The 16,616-nt window shown below is 40.7% G+C and overlaps 1 protein-coding gene across 1 annotated transcript; it reads right to left on the bottom strand.

Annotated features, from left to right (window-relative positions):
- Positions 1–4,550: 4,550 nt before the first annotated feature.
- Positions 4,551–10,148, bottom strand: LOC145768345 (uncharacterized). Its single transcript, XM_082579823.1, has 2 exons — positions 6,683–10,148; positions 4,551–6,421 (listed from the first exon to the last, which is right to left on the bottom strand). Exons 1-2 carry the CDS (start codon positions 10,146–10,148, stop codon positions 4,551–4,553), a joined length of 5,337 nt encoding a protein of 1,778 aa, XP_082435949.1.
- Between the last annotated feature and the right edge of the window lie 6,468 nt (positions 10,149–16,616).

Below are 16,616 nucleotides of genomic sequence, written 5' to 3' on the forward strand. Positions count from 1 at the left end.
TCTCGAATTGTATATGTCACAAGTAATTCTACGAACTATACAGTAAATTTGAGTTAAACATTTAACAGCAGTGTTTTTCTAAGGAATAGGCTACGTGCAGTTTGGAGTTTGAAGTTAAACTTGAATATCTACAGCATAATTATATGTAGTCTGTTTCGGCGCAACTTCAAGACTTGTTGTACAAAGAGTCGCAGAGAGATGAAAAGCGTTGGATTGTGTTTTGTGAATTCATGTGAAACATCAGGGGCATTTCATTTAGATGTTTGTTTATTTTTTTTCGACGCTTCCAAGTGTATCGTCAAAATGTTTTTGCGGGCTGGTAAAGCGTAGGATCGGCTGCGTTTATGTGTTCTGTTTTCATGGTGATTTCTATCAAATGTGTGTTTAGAGTTTGTAGCGGGGCAAGCTTACTCTCTATTGTACCGTTTAAGTTTTATTTATATTGCGATAGTGTAGCGTCGATATGGATAAAAGTTAGGTTATGTGTTTGATACAACCTACTATTTTTGTCTCGGACTTTTGTTCAAATGTACCGTAGTGATGCCGGTATGTGAAGCTATACTAAAAATAAACTTGATTGATTTATTATCATTATCACAGTTAGCGCTTTGGCTTTCAAGGCGGTCTGCTTGCTACCACATAATATTATTGTTTCTCAAACTATTTGATTGATTGTTCACGTCTTCACACGAATGGAATGATTCAAGGGCGATTCAGCACATTTAAATGACTGAAGTGAAACTATGATAGGCCGGCTTACGAGGATGCTTGTTTCAATGTGAATGTTGTCGACTTCCCGTTCTTGAACAACCATCCGGCAACAGTCGCGTTGGTTCAATACGAACCGAAAATCGAATGAAGTTTAATTCAAAAAAATATCAAACGGAAACTTTTACTCAGGTTATTTTAAAAACTTTTTTTATGTCTTAAACCGAGTTAGGCTAGAAAATTAATGATGGAACTGAGATGGAATGATGGAAGACTGTCTTCCATTCCATCATTCAAATCTTCCATTCCATTCCATCTTTTACATTTTCCATCTCAAAATATGCCTTCCATTCTATTCCATCTTCCATTCCATCCATCCTTGCTGCCAAGTTGCGATAATTACAGAATGTTGTCAATCGTGCTGATGAGGGGTGGTTAGAGTACCTTCTGAATCAGTAGGCATGAGTAAGATGGCCTACTCTGTCGGTCATAGAAATGAATGTTTAAAGTGGGTGGCCTACATCTTAATCTTTTTTGACACTCGGTAAGGAAATGGATTTATGGCAGGGATGTCCAAACTTTTCTCTAGGCGGGCCAAATTTTATAATGCGGAAGAGGCCTCGGTCAACCAATATCTGATAAAATCTTGTTTTGCTTCAACAAAGGGACATTATATAGTAACATTGTGTTATGTACTATAATTTTCATACAACAAAGCAATATGCATGTTTAAGTATTTTGTTGTACAGCATTATTAAGATGTATAGCCTATCACCAGATGTGATAAGTAAGGATATAAATTATCTCCTGTTCCGTACTTATACCGTAAATTAAAACATTTAGGAATTTTTTAAAAAGCAGTTGTGTTAATGTGAAGGGTAAAATTGGCGTCTTGATATCAATACTCAGGTCAAATTTGTTTCGAGGTTACTGGTGGACAAGCAACAAGGCATAAATATGTTGAGCGGAATAAGCTCAATGTTTGCTTTATAAACTTTCGCCTGTTTGGATTTTTTTTATCCATCTGCTTGTAAAAAAACACAAGGGTGATATGTTGCTGTCGACTTCGGCACTCGGCGTCACAGTGAAGCCCAATAACCTGCACATGAGGTGGAGCCTCATCAGGGCTGACACGGAAAGAAGTGAATAGCAATAAGTCCTTTTCAATTGCGGCAAAATGCCGAATTCGCTAGAAAGAAAATGAATAAATGCTCGCATATCAGTCAACTCATTTTTATACTCTTAGAGACAATGTTGATTTCGCAATTATGACGCAAAAATAATTTTAAATTTTCTCTTGTCTGTAAGTAAATGATGTCTTATTTAATTTTTTTAATAATGCAAGTTGAATTGACATGATTTCTGTGTGTCTGCAGGACAAAAATAACACATTGTGAAATAACAGGCGGAGACCATACAAAAACGAAAAACGTATCGCGGGCCGGACTTTGGGCACCCCTGATTTAAGGTAAAATTGTACTCGGCTGCGCCTCTATGCGCTATATGCTCTATGCCTGGTATATGGCTAAGCTTGCCCTTGCAGCTTTAGTAAAGCGCTGAGAGCAACGCATATACAGAGCTATATAAAAACATACATTGTAAAATATTACAACAGATTGAAAAATAAATCAACTGCCTAATTTTAGTTTTTGGGTTCCAATTTTTGGAGAGTCAATAAAATTTACAAAGTTCGATAAAATAAGAAGAAATTTGCAACTATTTCTCTAGCTTAGTATGATTTATAGCGGCAATATTGTTCCGCCAGAAATTTGTTCTCTACCTGGGTTGAAGCAAGACATTCCGCACACATTGTCACATCTGCATTTCCTTCGCGATCCCTTGCAATCGCTTTCAGAACGACAGGATTTCTTGCATTTTCTGCCTCTTTCCAATGTTGACAATTCTTTAGAACAGCCAATCTCTAAAATGATGAAATATTAATTTATTGAGCAGCAGAACATACATAAAGAATTTTGTTAGGAGCAGTAAAACTCTGACAAACCAAAATTTGTAAAAATAAATAAACAGTTAGGCTACTTCTTGATCCAGTATTGCTCTTAGTTATCCTATAATTCCTTTGCAGTTAAAACTTCCACTCCCAATTTCAAATCCCTTGGGTCCATGATTTACAAAACACTACTACTTTTACCACAAAGGATTGCTTTCAAATTATTGTTTTTTGGTTTTTGATATGCGCATGACCAAATTTCTTTAGTTTTTAAATCTGGAAGTGATTAAAAATACACGTACGCCCGTACGGTGTGCTTTTGACTCTAGTTAGACTAATACAATGTGGTGGAGCGAGAGACAAAAGTTTGCAAAAACGCAAAACAAATTAGATGTTGTTATTTGTTTTTGTCTAGACACGTGACTAAGTTCCCCCTTAGATCCAAGTTCCCCCTACAGAACGTCACAACTTGTGGATTACCTAGGTGGTATCCCCTTGATTCGCTTCTGATATTAAGGTATCAAGCGTACCTATGAAAAACAAATACTCAAGTTGTAAGTCACACTTTGTGCAAGATAAGCGATTTGAACGAACTCATACATAACTTGAGGCGCGCTGTATTTAAGACAATGTTAAACAAATACAAATGCAATCGAAGTCAACCATAATCACTGTCTAAAACGTTTTCTGCCTAGACTGGATAAAGTGCAGGCCTTACTTATTAGAAGAAATGGTGTATTGAAAACGACAATAATAAAACAAAACAAACAGTTGCTTACCGAATTCTTACATATTCCCTAGTCACTCCAAATCTCCAGTTCTCCAGATTTATAAAACAATGACCACTCCAGTCCATGCCAAAACGTAAAAAGAAAGATCAACTAGCAAAAATTGTTAATGCATGGCCGGGTCACTCAAGCATGAAAATAGAATGGAGCAGAGATACAACAATAATATTAAATGGGCGGGGAATCGTTTCTAACATACCCACCCCCAAAACCAGAGTTTAACAAATGAGGGTTTTACCACTGTAAAACGATTACAACGAAGCAAAATACAAACCAACTAATTGCCACAAGGTGGCCAAATAAACGACAATGAACATGAATTATGCAAATATCGACCAGAATCAAAAATATTCGCGGTTAGCAAGGATCACAATTGCAACACAAAGGCTGGCTTGCATTACACACAAACTTAATAGAACATGCATAACAGTAGCCTACAGAAGGACATCGAAGACACGCCCAAGAGGAGTTAAAAAACCCTTTTGACCAACATGCTTAGCGATTGCTAAAATTAAGCACAAAAACATAAGTCTACCGACAACTGGAAGTCAGCATAAACGGATACACGAAAAAACAAATGATAGCATACATGGTACCAGTGGCAGAAGTGGGGATATGGCATAAACAAAAGCACACATACAACCTAATACTGCACAATGCTATGACCAGCGCAAGTGACATTAACGTCAGAGCAAAAGTAGGCTACCAGAAAAAACACGCGACTGTTAAGTCGAGTCGTGATAGTTAAGCAATGAATTGACAAAACACAAAAAATAATATCGCACATAGCAAAAGCTTTAGTAGTGAGACAGGTGTGTGAAATAGTCAGACCAAAAACAGAGCTAGACTGCTACAGTGTAAATAACTGCAGGATGCAAATAGAAACAACACTATTGATGGGAGTCAATAACACAGTTATGGCAGAACTGCTGGATGCAAATGCATCGACGACACCGCGCTAGCTGCGGTAGTGAGGAGCACAAGAATAATAATAGTAAAATAAACACAAACACGCAATACAATTCAAATATGAAACCTAAGCAGCATGAGCAATGTCAGTTGTGCAATCGTGCCAACCAGCCAGCCTAGAAAACAAAATTGTCATTTTAAAAGTCCATACTGCCCTCTAGCAGGCAGATCTTTCTGATGTCGCGAACAAACTCTGTACCGTCAGCAACCTTTACTCGCACGCGTCTGACAAGTTTGTTAGTGTCCGGCATAACTTCCTTTACAATAGCCTTGGGCCAGTGCCCACGTTTAGTTGCCTCGTCCGCTACCAGTACCAAATCGCCTGGTTTCAAGCTTGGAGATGTGCCAAACCACTTTTGTCGGGGCTGCAACAGAGGGAGATATTGCAACAGCCATTGTTCCCAAAACTTGTTTGTGAGGTATTGGGTCTTTCTCCAAGAGCGTCGATAACCGTCAGCCTTCATAAAAACATCTGGCGGTAGGGTGTCACAAGCTGATCCGGTGAGTATCATACTTGGAGTCAGGGCTTGCAGATCATCTGGTGACGATGGGAGCGAAGTGATGGGACGATCGTTTAAAATTCTTTCAATCTCTGCTACCAGCGTTAGAAGGTCGAACTCATCCAACGTAGCGTTTCCTACCAGCGACCGCATCAATTTTCTTAATAAACGAAAAAATATTTCGTAGAAGCCGCCTTGATGTGAAGCACGCGGAGGGTTGAAGTGCCAGTTCGTTTCATGCCGAAGTAAGGCATCGGTGACTTTCTTTTGATGGAGGTTCTTGAGTCCTTGCCGAAGTTCGCGGTCTGCAGCAACAAAGTTTCCTCCGTTGTCACTGTACAGATCAGTAGGACAAACGTTTCTACGGCTGCAGAATCTTCGGTAGGCTTGAATGAATGCACTTGCCTCCAGGGATTGCACGACCTCAAAGTGCACAGCACGGGTCGCCAAACAATTAAAAATACAAACATATCGCTTAACACTGCTGCGGCCGCTCTTTACCATCAATGGACCAAGAAGGTCAGTGCCAGCAGCTTGAAAAGGAATGGATTTGTTTACGCGTGGAGCAGGTAAGTTGCCCATCTGCTGTTTTCCGGCGGTAGCTTTCCAAAAACGACAGTTCATACAGGAATGCAAGACCCTTTTGACAGCTGATCGCCCTTTGACAATCCAATAACGGGAAGCAATGGCGGTAAGGACTTGTGAGCATCCCATGTGTCCTTCTCGTTCGTGATACCTCATGATCACTAGATCGGTGATTGGGTGCTGATATGGGAGAATGATCGGATGCCTTCTTCCGCTTGACAGAGAAGATTGTTGCAATCGCCCACCAACTCTTAACGTTTCGTTAACAACATAGGGGTTTAGGGACTGTAGCTCCTTCAAAGCCACATGCTTCTTCAACTGCAGGTCGGACACGAGTTCCACCGGGGCGTCAAATCCTGGGTGGTTATGGAGAACTGCGAACACCGTCGGGTATGCTTGATGCTGGGCGGCTGTGACAATGGCAAGTTCAGCTTCGTCCATCTCCTCGACACTGAGCGAATCTGTCTTAACAGTCAAGGAGTCATCTCGGCATTTCCTTTTCAGGTACAATTTGAAGCGAAGCAACCATGCAACCGTTCTTTGCAGATCGTGGAAATGCGAGTAGCGGGTAAACAACCGACAGAGAGAGTCTGAGTCCGTAATCGCGTGTTGCTGAGCTGAGCAATGTTCAATGCTTTTAACCTCTGGATCGTCTGACGAAATTCCGCCAACAAAGTCGGGCTGGTTTGGCCAATTGCTCGTGACATCATGCAAAAACTTAGGACCATTAAACCAAAGCTTAGCGGTATTAACTTTATCAGGCCAAACTCCCCGAGACGCGAGGTCAGCGGGGTTTAAAGTAGTCGGTACATAATGCCATTGATTGACACTGGTAAGCATGTGAATAGTGCTCAGCCTATTAGCCACAAAGGTGTGGAAACGAGTCGAAGTATTATTAATGTAACGCAGCACAACAGTTGAGTCTGTCCATAAGACAACACAATTGAATTTAAAATCACACTCCGTCAGGATAAAATTGCAGACTTTGGCAGCGAGCACAGCAGCAGTGAGCTCCAGGCGAGGTACGCTAACAGGCTTTAATGGAGCCACTCGAGCCTTGCCAAATAGAAAATTACAAATTACTACAGAATTATCATAAAACACTTTAACATAAAACACGACCCCATAGCCACTGGTACTGGCATCACAAAAACCATGCAATTCAAAGCGGATAGCACATTTACCAAAAAGAGTCAGGCTTCTAGCGATGGAAACACATTCAAGCTCTGGAAGGGCCTTTAACCAAGCTTCCCAATTAATGTTTACTGGCCCAAGGCCATTAAGGGGTTCATCCCAATCAAGTTGAGCGTCACATGCCTGCTGCAGGAGTTGCCTAGCAGGTAAAATGAAGGGTTGTATTAGACCTAGTGGGTCGTATGTTTGCGAAATCATGGAGAGAACGCCTCTCCGGGTGTTAGGCTTTTGTTGGATACTCACCCTCACCTCCATGCAATCGCTCGCAGCATTCCACACAACACCAAGGGTTTTCTGCGTTGGAAGCTGGCACTGAGGCAAATCGACCTTCGACGCCAAGTCTTCCTGCAACACAGAACTCAAGACCTCTGCACTGTTAGACAGGAATTTAGTTAAATGGAAGCCGCCACTTTGTAATAGTTCACGCAGTTGTTGTATTAGTTCGATAGCCTGGTCCGGCGATTCACATGAATGACAAATATCGTCAACATAAACATTTTTTAAAACTGAGTTAACAGTGTTTTGATCGGCACCTGTTTCATTGTCTTTGGCAGTCATCCGAAGTGCGAAGGCAGCACAGCATGGCGACGACTTTGCTCCAAACACATGAGTTTGCATACGGTAGTCGACAGGTTCCCGCTTGAGATCATCGTCCGGATACCATAAGAATCGAAAGGCATCCCTGTCTCCTTCGTCTACACGTACTTGGGAAAACATGGCCTTAATATCGCCCACAACAGCGATCGGATGTTGCCTGAAGCGAAACAATGTTCCTACAAGGTTATTGGTGAGATCTGGGCCATGAAGCAGCTTGTCATTTAATGACACGCCTTTAAACTTCGCGCTGCAGTCGAAAACGACTCTAAACTTGGCCGCATTGGTCGTGCAGTGATGGGGCACATAGCACGTCTTCCCTGGTGTGTCTACCACACCAGTTTCAAGTGGCACAGCATAGCCACATTTAACATATTCCTGCATTTTATCACGATACTTATTGAATAACACCGGGTCAGTAATAAATCGGCGCTTCATTCCCTCTAGGCGCTTGAGTGCCATAGAGCGATTATTGCACAAGTCCGGGTCTTCATCCTTCCACAACAGCCCTACAGAATAGTGTCCATCCACCTTCTTCACCGTGTCCTGCATGATCTGCAGCGCACGTTTATCCTCAATTGAAGGACAGGGGGCCTGTGGCTCATCGATGTCATTAAAATCCTGCAACAATACATTTAACATTCTATCGCAAGACTCCTTTACGCTAAGAAAGTTTACCATTACTGGTGAGTTGAGTTGCCTGTCGCCACCATCTTTCCCATAAATGGTCCAACCCAGAAGAGTGTGCAGTCCACATGGTTCTCCTGGTGCGCCAGTACGAACTTCCTGCAAAAGATAAGCCTGGTGAAGATCGCTACCCAATAACAACTCAACCTTCCTATCTTTTAGTTCAGGGAACTTTAAGTCCTCCAAATGACTATATGCACTACTAAGTGCTTCGGTGGGAATACTGTGGCTGACATCCACAATCTGGTCCATCACCAGAGCATCTGCAACGGAAAACACAGCCTGCTCTTCCATTCCCTGCACAGCCAAAAAATCAATTTTCTTGTCATGAAAGGAGACAGCATTGGTGGTCAGCAACTCCACATTGCTTTTTGTCGCAGCAACCCCTAAGCGAGATACGAGGCTTGAGGAGCATAGACTGACGCTAGAACCTTCATCGATAAAAGCATAAGTATAGGTATAGTTGGAGGGGTCCCCAGCCCATACCTTAACTGGCAAAACCTTAAAAATTGTTGTCCCAGATGTTGCTGGCACAGTTGCGGACGTTGTTGCTGAGATGCCCTTCTTCAGAGCAGAGGGGCTTTCCTCTTCCACACGGTTTACATGCAGAAGTGAATTATGCCTCGATCCACACGTTGCACAAGATTTCTTAAATCTGCAATCAACCACTCTGTGGCCTGCTCTCAAGCAACAAAAACACAGTCTATGCTTTTGCACCAGGGTTCTTCTTTCTGCAACAGGCTTTTGTTTAAACATCTCACACTTCCATAGGGCATGCGACTCTGCACACAAACAACAGGACTCTTGCTTATGGTTAGCAGATTGGGAAATCTGCTCTTGGGTTGTGCAAACCGAAGCACGCTTGTAGCCACCTTGCGGATTAGATCGAGCCATCGTTGGTTGTAGAGCTCTCTTAACATCTTTGCCTGGTTGCATAAGATGGCCATATTGGCTGTCGGCTCGAGAGGCTGCATCCTCGACCAAGACTCTTAAATCGCCAAACGTGGCACAGTCCGATCCCAAGTGATTAACATTAACAAACTGCTCCTTTAACTTATAAGGAAGTCGCAGGAACAGCCGTTGAAGCACCTCATCACTGTTTAAAAGATGGGACTTACCCCAGCCATCGAAACTGACTTCACACTTATACATCTTGTCGCAAAGCTTTGTGAGGCCCGGCGCATCCCACTCTGAAATAGGGGGTCCTTGCAGCAAATCTTCCTTCACTTTGGCCATGAGTTTTCCAGGGTTGCCAAACCTTTTTCTCAATCTATCCCATGCCATTCCATATGCTCTTTCACTATTTTGCAAGCAACTCAGGCCAGAAATTACTTCCAAGGCCTGGCCTACACAATTGTCCTCCAAAAAGGCGATGCGATCTTCAAAGCTTAGATAGTTTGACTCAATGTATCGTTCAAAACGCCTTTTAAAGTTAAAGAACTTTAACACATTGCCGTCAAACTTCTCCAGCGACAACCGAGGACCATGAACATTTTGAAACCCTGCACTGAGCTGGGGTTGAGGCACGACGATGGGAAATTCACTACTATTATTAGCTTCAGTGCGAAAGGGAGATGTGTAAGGATTAAGAATATTACTAGCACTACTGCTGCCCTGAAGGATACCCTGTTCTGCTTTTACAGGTGGTATCTTTACACCACTCTCACGGGGTGTCACGTGACTGCTAGACTCAGCAGCTTTGCCTGTGTCACTGCCTGCATCCATAACTACCGATGATGTTTGATGTGACACTTGCTTGGATTGTTCTCGGCAGCTTCGAAGGAGGGTAGAGCAGGCTTCAAGCAAACCATAAATGCTTTCCCCCATACGGTTGATCCTAGATTCCATTGAGCCTGATTGCTGTGGTTTGCATTTGAGTAAATCTAAACGTTTAAGGGAGAGCTTCCTTTGAAGTTCAAGGCATCTTTTCTTTACCTCCAAAACTTCAGAAGAGCTCAGGAAATCATCACTTGAGCATAGCTCCATGTCGATGGAAGTTATGCCAAGCTCGATTTCAACCAGCTCTTGTTCTAACACAACAAGACCTGGCAGCTCTTCGCTACTGTCATGTTGACCACTAATATTAGAGGCGGCCTCATGCTGCTCTGTTGAGCCACTAGCATAACCATTTGGCTTACTCCGTCTTGGAGTTTGCTTGGGCTTTTTACGAGCCATAATTAACACACAGCAATATACAAGCTACAAAAAACAAAATCTGTATGGTACTTACCTTTGGTGAGGTGACAATTGACCTTCACGATGTTACGGAGAATGTCAGTAAGCAACCTACTAAAATTACAGGGTTTAACGGTAACCAGTTCTACCTGACTAGAACAATGGCCTGACAGAGTACAGGCTTAGAAGCTTCAATCTTTGGCAGACCTGACAAGACTGCCCAAAGTGAAGATCTATTTACAAAATTTAAACCAAGTTTACAACGTGGCGGGCTCAAAGGCACAAACCAAAAAATGAATCCTTGGCAGACCTGAAAAGACTACCCTAGGATAACAAACAACTAGTTACAAAGTTCAAAGAAACTTTACAGCATGGCAGGCTCAAAGGCACACACCAAAAAAAATGAATCCTAGGCAGACCTGAAAAGACTACCCTAGGATAACAAAACAACTAGTTACAAAGTTCAAAGAAACTTTACAGCATGGCAGGCTCAAAGGCACAAACCAAAAAGTTAATCCTTGGCAGACCTGAAAAGACTACCCTAGGATAACAAAACAAATTACACAACTAGCTAAAGTGAGCTAGACAAAGGCACATACCATAAATGAATCCTTGGCAGACCTGAAAAGACTACCCTAGGATAACAAACAAATTACACAACTAGCTAGAGTTAACTAGACAGGCATAACCTTGCACCAAGCAAAGGTATGTTTTATAAATGATGTCTAAAACGTTTTCTGCCTAGACTGGATAAAGTGCAGGCCTTATTATACTTATTAGAAGAAATGGTGTATTGAAAACGACAATAATAAAACAAAACAAACAGTTGCTTACCGAATTCTTACATATTCCCTAGTCACTCCAAATCTCCAGTTCTCCAGATTTATAAAACAATGACCACTCCAGTCCATGCCAAAACGTAAAAAGAAAGATCAACTAGCAAAAATTGTTAATGCATGGCCGGGTCACTCAAGCATGAAAATAGAATGGAGCAGAGATACAACAATAATATTAAATGGGCGGGGAATCGTTTCTAACAATCACCTTTATATGTTTTCCTTGCCACCCAGTCAATCAATGCTGGGACGTTTGTATAAAATCCAGGGTAATATTTTCTGATCCCATTTTTGAGGTAGGATGAAGCACAATCCTCTGGTCCCCAACTGGTAATCCCTAATTGCACCCAACAGTTTTTGAAAGCGCCAGTTATAACCTAAAGAATTAAAAGCAATTTTATTTAAAGCTTATTTTAGTACAGCTGATAAACTCTCATAATCATAAGAATTGTGCAAATTATGGCTAAAGCATGAAATTTTCACCAGTATTAGTACATACCATAAGGGTCATTTTAAGATTGGGAGGTAAGTCAGATTTGACCTCTGATGACCTTTAGAGGTCAATGACCTCAAAGTATCAGAATATTGATATTTGGCGTCATTGGTTAATCTTAAAGGTGTATATGATGTACAAACCATGCATATGTGTTATAATAAAAGTGTCTACACATTCTACAGAGTGTTGACTGTGTTAGTGTGTTTTTATTATTATCAGGGTTGCCAGGTTGGCCTTTTTACGGCTAAATTTAAAAAAATTGGCCCTTTTCGAAGTCGCTTGACCAAAAAATTTGGGTTTGGCCTTTTGGCCTTCTTTTGGCTTTTTTTCTTATTGGTTTGGGTCTATTTTTTCTGTTTGGCTTTTTTGCATTTAGCATAGCCTACTGTATTTTGTAAAATTGAAACTACAATGGCAACGCTTGTATTTTCTTTATTCAGTAGTGGTGATTGTTATTTGTTCACGCGCATGTGCAGAGCGTGCAGGCAGCAAGGATGGAAGTATTGCACTCATACTCTTGTAGCGATGGTTGTTAGTTTACAGTGCTCACTAACACCTACCATGAAACCGAGAGGTGTTGGCTATGCACAATCAATATCACAATCAATGTGCAAGGCCTCGCGACGGGCTGCTTTGTATCTTGACCGAACGTGCTGTTTTGATTGTGGAATTCGTATGCTATATGTTATTATCGGTTACTGTCCTGTAGTCATTCATTCATAGCTTGTCACGCCAGTGTCGGAGCCAGGTAAGAGCATTGTTTGTGATGTTTTTGAGGTCGTTGTCATCACATGAAGGGCTAAGGGGGCAGTTGGTGAGGATGTGCTTCATCGTCTGATTGTCTAGGCCGCAATCACACATTGGGTCAGGAGTCATCTTCCATCGGAAAAGATTGCTTTTATTTCTCCCGACTCCGCAGCGGGCTCTGTTTAGGCAGCACATGGCCACCTGGAGATGCGGCCTGATTTGTCACATTTTGCAGATTTTGATTACAGCTACTGCTAGTGCTTGACTGACATTTTTTGAGATGTTTTTACTTTTTGCGGTTTCCTAATGACATAAAACTTTTTTTTTGCCTTGGGAAAGCAGTAGCAAACGAGAAAAAGTAAGTTGAAAAACGCAAAATCAGACTGTTATTGAAAATTAACAGTCTGACTAAAATCTTCGAAATCAAATTTTTTTTGTTTTTCAACATGTGAGGATGTTAAAACCTATTGTGTCATATGGGGAAAACAGTAAAGAAAGCGTAAAAATCTAATTTTTAGAAAAATTTATTTAAACCTTTGCCCAAAGTTAGAAAAACCTGGAAATTTCTGCAAAATGTGACAAATCAGGCCGTATCTTTAGGTGGCCATGGGCAGCACCATTCTCTTCTCTCAAGGGTGGGAGTTTGTTGTAGACTTTCGGAAGGACTTGGGATGGCAGGATGTTGTGTCCTATCGGGCTCAGAGGTCCACATTTCTAGTCGTGCAGCTGTCGCGCTTGTGTGTTCCAATGGGCCGACTTTGATGAAGCTTTTGCGTGACTTGAGTCTTGTAGTAACCTCTGATAACAAAATTTTTATTATGTGACGTATTTCCAGATCATTCTACTGCTACGTGCAAATCTGGAAGATTCTTTAACTTGCTTTTTTACGTGTAGTGCAACTTGACGGAACCATGGCCACCTGGAGATCCGGCTTGATTTGTCACATTTTGCAGATTTTGATTACAGCTACTGCTAGTGCTTGACTGATATTTTTTGAGATGTTTTTACTTTTGGCGGTTTCCTAATGACATAAAACTTTTTTGTTGCTTTAGGGAAGCAGCAGCAAATGAGAAAAAGTAAGTTGAAAAACGCCAAATCAGACTGTTATTGAAAAATTAACAGTCTGACTAAATCTTCGAAATTAAATTTTCTTTGTTTTTCAACATGTGAGGATGTTAAAACCTATTGTGTCTTCCTGGGAAAAGAGAAAAGAAAGCGTAAAAATCTAATTTTTAGAAAAATTTATTTAAACGTTCGCCCAAAGTTAGAAAAACCTGAAAATTTCTGCAAAATGTGACAAATCAGGCCGTATCTTTAGGTGGCCATGACGGAACCATGAGTTCTTATGATGTAACATTACGTAACCTTTTCGAAGTTACTAAACCAAACAACCAGCTATAAATAGTGGTGTAATTTGCATTATGATTATTATGAATTATGAGTTGTAGATTGTTGTTGTAATAGTTGGTAATAGGTGCAGAGATTATTGTTGATTGAAAGTTGAAGAAATTGAATACAAATAGATGAGAGTTGGTGCTGATATAAATTGTGATCGAAATTAGAGTTACATGAGAAGCTGTGAGTGAACTTCGTTGAAGTCCTTCAAGAATTTTCATTATCGTTTCACTAATAGAGCTTTCCGACCATTTAATTGACTGCTTTTTGGTAATATCCTATTAAACTACGTCATTGAATCTTTCCAAGTCTCTTTCCAGGTAAGAGATCGAAGGAAATCGTGACATTCTGGGGGCTCGTCGGGGAATAACCGAAAGAACAATATATCAACAACAAGCTGTCAAAATGGCGGATACCGTCAAAAATGAGATGATCGAAAACTTACGGAGTATGGCTGAACGAATGGGGCTGAGTGGCAATGAGAAGTCTCAGTTTGTGATGGAAGAGTATCACAAGATAATGGACCAAAAAGCTCAGCAAGAAGCTGACGAAAAAGAAGAAGAGCTGCTCGTGAAATAAAGAAAGCAGAACTTGAAGCTGAAGAAAAGAGAGCACAGCGCGAAGCAGAAGCTGAAGAGAAACGGGCAAAAGTTGAAGCTAAAGAGAAGAGAGCAGAGCGTGAAGCTGAAGAAAAACGAGCACAACGAGAAGCTGAATAGAAACAAGCACAACTTGAAGCTGAAGAGAAAGGAGCACAGCGCAAAGCAGAAGCTGAAGAAAGGAGAGCACAGCGCGAAGCAGAAGCTGAAGAAAAGAGATCACAGCGTGAAGCTAAAGAGAGAAGAGCGCAATAAGAATTGAAATAGTTAAGACTTGATTTGGAAAGACAAAAACTGGACATTGATGAGCAATCTGATTCTACTAACAATAATGTGGCGCAATTTAGACGACCAGATTTGCCATCGTTTGTTGAGAAAAAAGATGATTTAGATAGTTATTTGTTAAGATTTGAACGATACGCTACAATAGCCAAATTGGAGAAGTCAAAGTGGCCTACTCAGGTAACCCTTTGAGGACCGTTGGTACATATGTGTACCATGAACTTTTTCCATGATTTCTAATCAATTTCTTATAGTTATCAAAAAGTATTTGTCTCTAAACGTTTCTTAAATAAATAATCTATTTATAAAAAACAAAAATTGGAAACTGTATTTTGTTTTAGCTTTGCTTTAACTGGTAGGCACTTTAACATTACCCACTCGTCGAAAAGCGTACTCGCGATTCAGCTGATTTCAGTCATGTGACTCGACACGTGATATTCTGATCGAAAAATTTTGATACAAAGAAATTTAACTGAATGCTTTGCTACAACCAGCGTTGCCTAATGATTAGGGCAGAGGAGTAGTAATTTCGATTTCGTGGGTTCGATTCCCACCCTCTGCTAGTACTATTTTTTCTTCTGCAACTGAACTGAGTGCAAGAAGGATCTTAATGACTGCAATCAATGGAGTTTATAAGGAAAATTGTGACTAAAACACACAGCAATTTCACATTGAAAAGCAGGCACTCTTCGACGAGTGGGTGATGTTAAAGTGCCTACCGCTTTAACTGCTTTTGTTTGGTGAATTGGTAAGGGTTTGAAGTGGTAAACTTTGAAAGATCAACAAGACAAGTAAAAAAAATAAAAAAAATATAATTTTTATTCTAAATCAATGTTTAGTGATTAATCTGACTTATCCCATCCGTAAAACCATAAAAAAATTAAAAAACATGTTGCTAGACAATGCTAAACTTTTGTGGTACACATATGTACCAAAGGTCTTGAAGGGTAAATTCTATTAGTCTAATGGTGGGATATAGTAATGAGGAAAAGACTTAAAAATTAAGACTGTTATAAAATTTTAATATAAATGACATGTAATATTTTAGGAATGTATTTTAAATCTACATGCAAAGGTAAATTTAATTGATAGCATTACTTCCGGTTGAAGACTTTTTGATAAATTGACGCGAATTATGTCAATACTGTACAAGCAATTATGATTTGCGGCGTCGTCGCCGTGTGAGCCTCTGAGGTCGAGGGTTTATCCTTTTACCACCCCAGATTCACGATGTTCCCGGACTACATTGGAAGGCTACTAGAGAGCAGCCAGTCTTTGGTTTCATCATCCATGACACGCAGACCTTCCACTCTGTTAGGTGACTTGAAGATGGTACAGCCATTGATGATGTGGTCTGCGGTCTGTTCCTTGCCACCACATTCACAGGAGGTAGAGGCCATTCCCCATTGGTGTATGCCCAGCGAGGAGGGAAGGGGGTTGTCCAATGGTGTGGCACGCAGGCATCCGGTCGCTGTGCGCTGTTTATGGCAGTGTCAATGTTATGGCAGTGAGCACTGCGGCACCGGACAGGTGCACAGTACTCTGCAGAGGAGTAGACAAGGGCTATAATGATTTAGTTATTCAAGAAAGAATAGGAAAGAAAAAGGTGCAAGTTCTGCACTTCCAAATAAGTTCAAAATCGAACAAACGATAAATGTACGGAATGCGGCATTCATTTGTGTTTTGTCAACGGGAGAAATTGTTTTCAAATGTAGGCTACAATGTTGAACTGTAACTTGATGAAGATTTTAAAAACATTTGCGTTATTGCTTGCTACAACGCATTGATGTGTTTATTTTTAGTTTTGTTGTTGTGTGTTTGTTTGTTTAATAGATTTCTGACCTGTTTACGGCAAGAGCTATTTTGTTTGTAGAGACATTAGAGTCTCTAACACCATACCAACATTGATACTAAAACATTAACCTTAAGGTCCAATGGTATACATATGTACCACAGCGTAACTTTTATTTGAAATAATTTTTATTAATTTTTTTGTCAAATATCTCTTTAAAGTGACAAACTTGTGATAAAAATCATCAATAGTACAATAAAACATGTCTCAAAAGTTAATGGTTCCCAAAGGGTTAAGCATGTTGTTATCGGGACAAGCTCT

Source organism: Aplidium turbinatum, chromosome 4 (assembly GCF_918807975.1).
Source record: "Aplidium turbinatum chromosome 4, kaAplTurb1.1, whole genome shotgun sequence".
Lineage (NCBI taxonomy): Eukaryota > Metazoa > Chordata > Ascidiacea > Aplousobranchia > Polyclinidae > Aplidium > Aplidium turbinatum.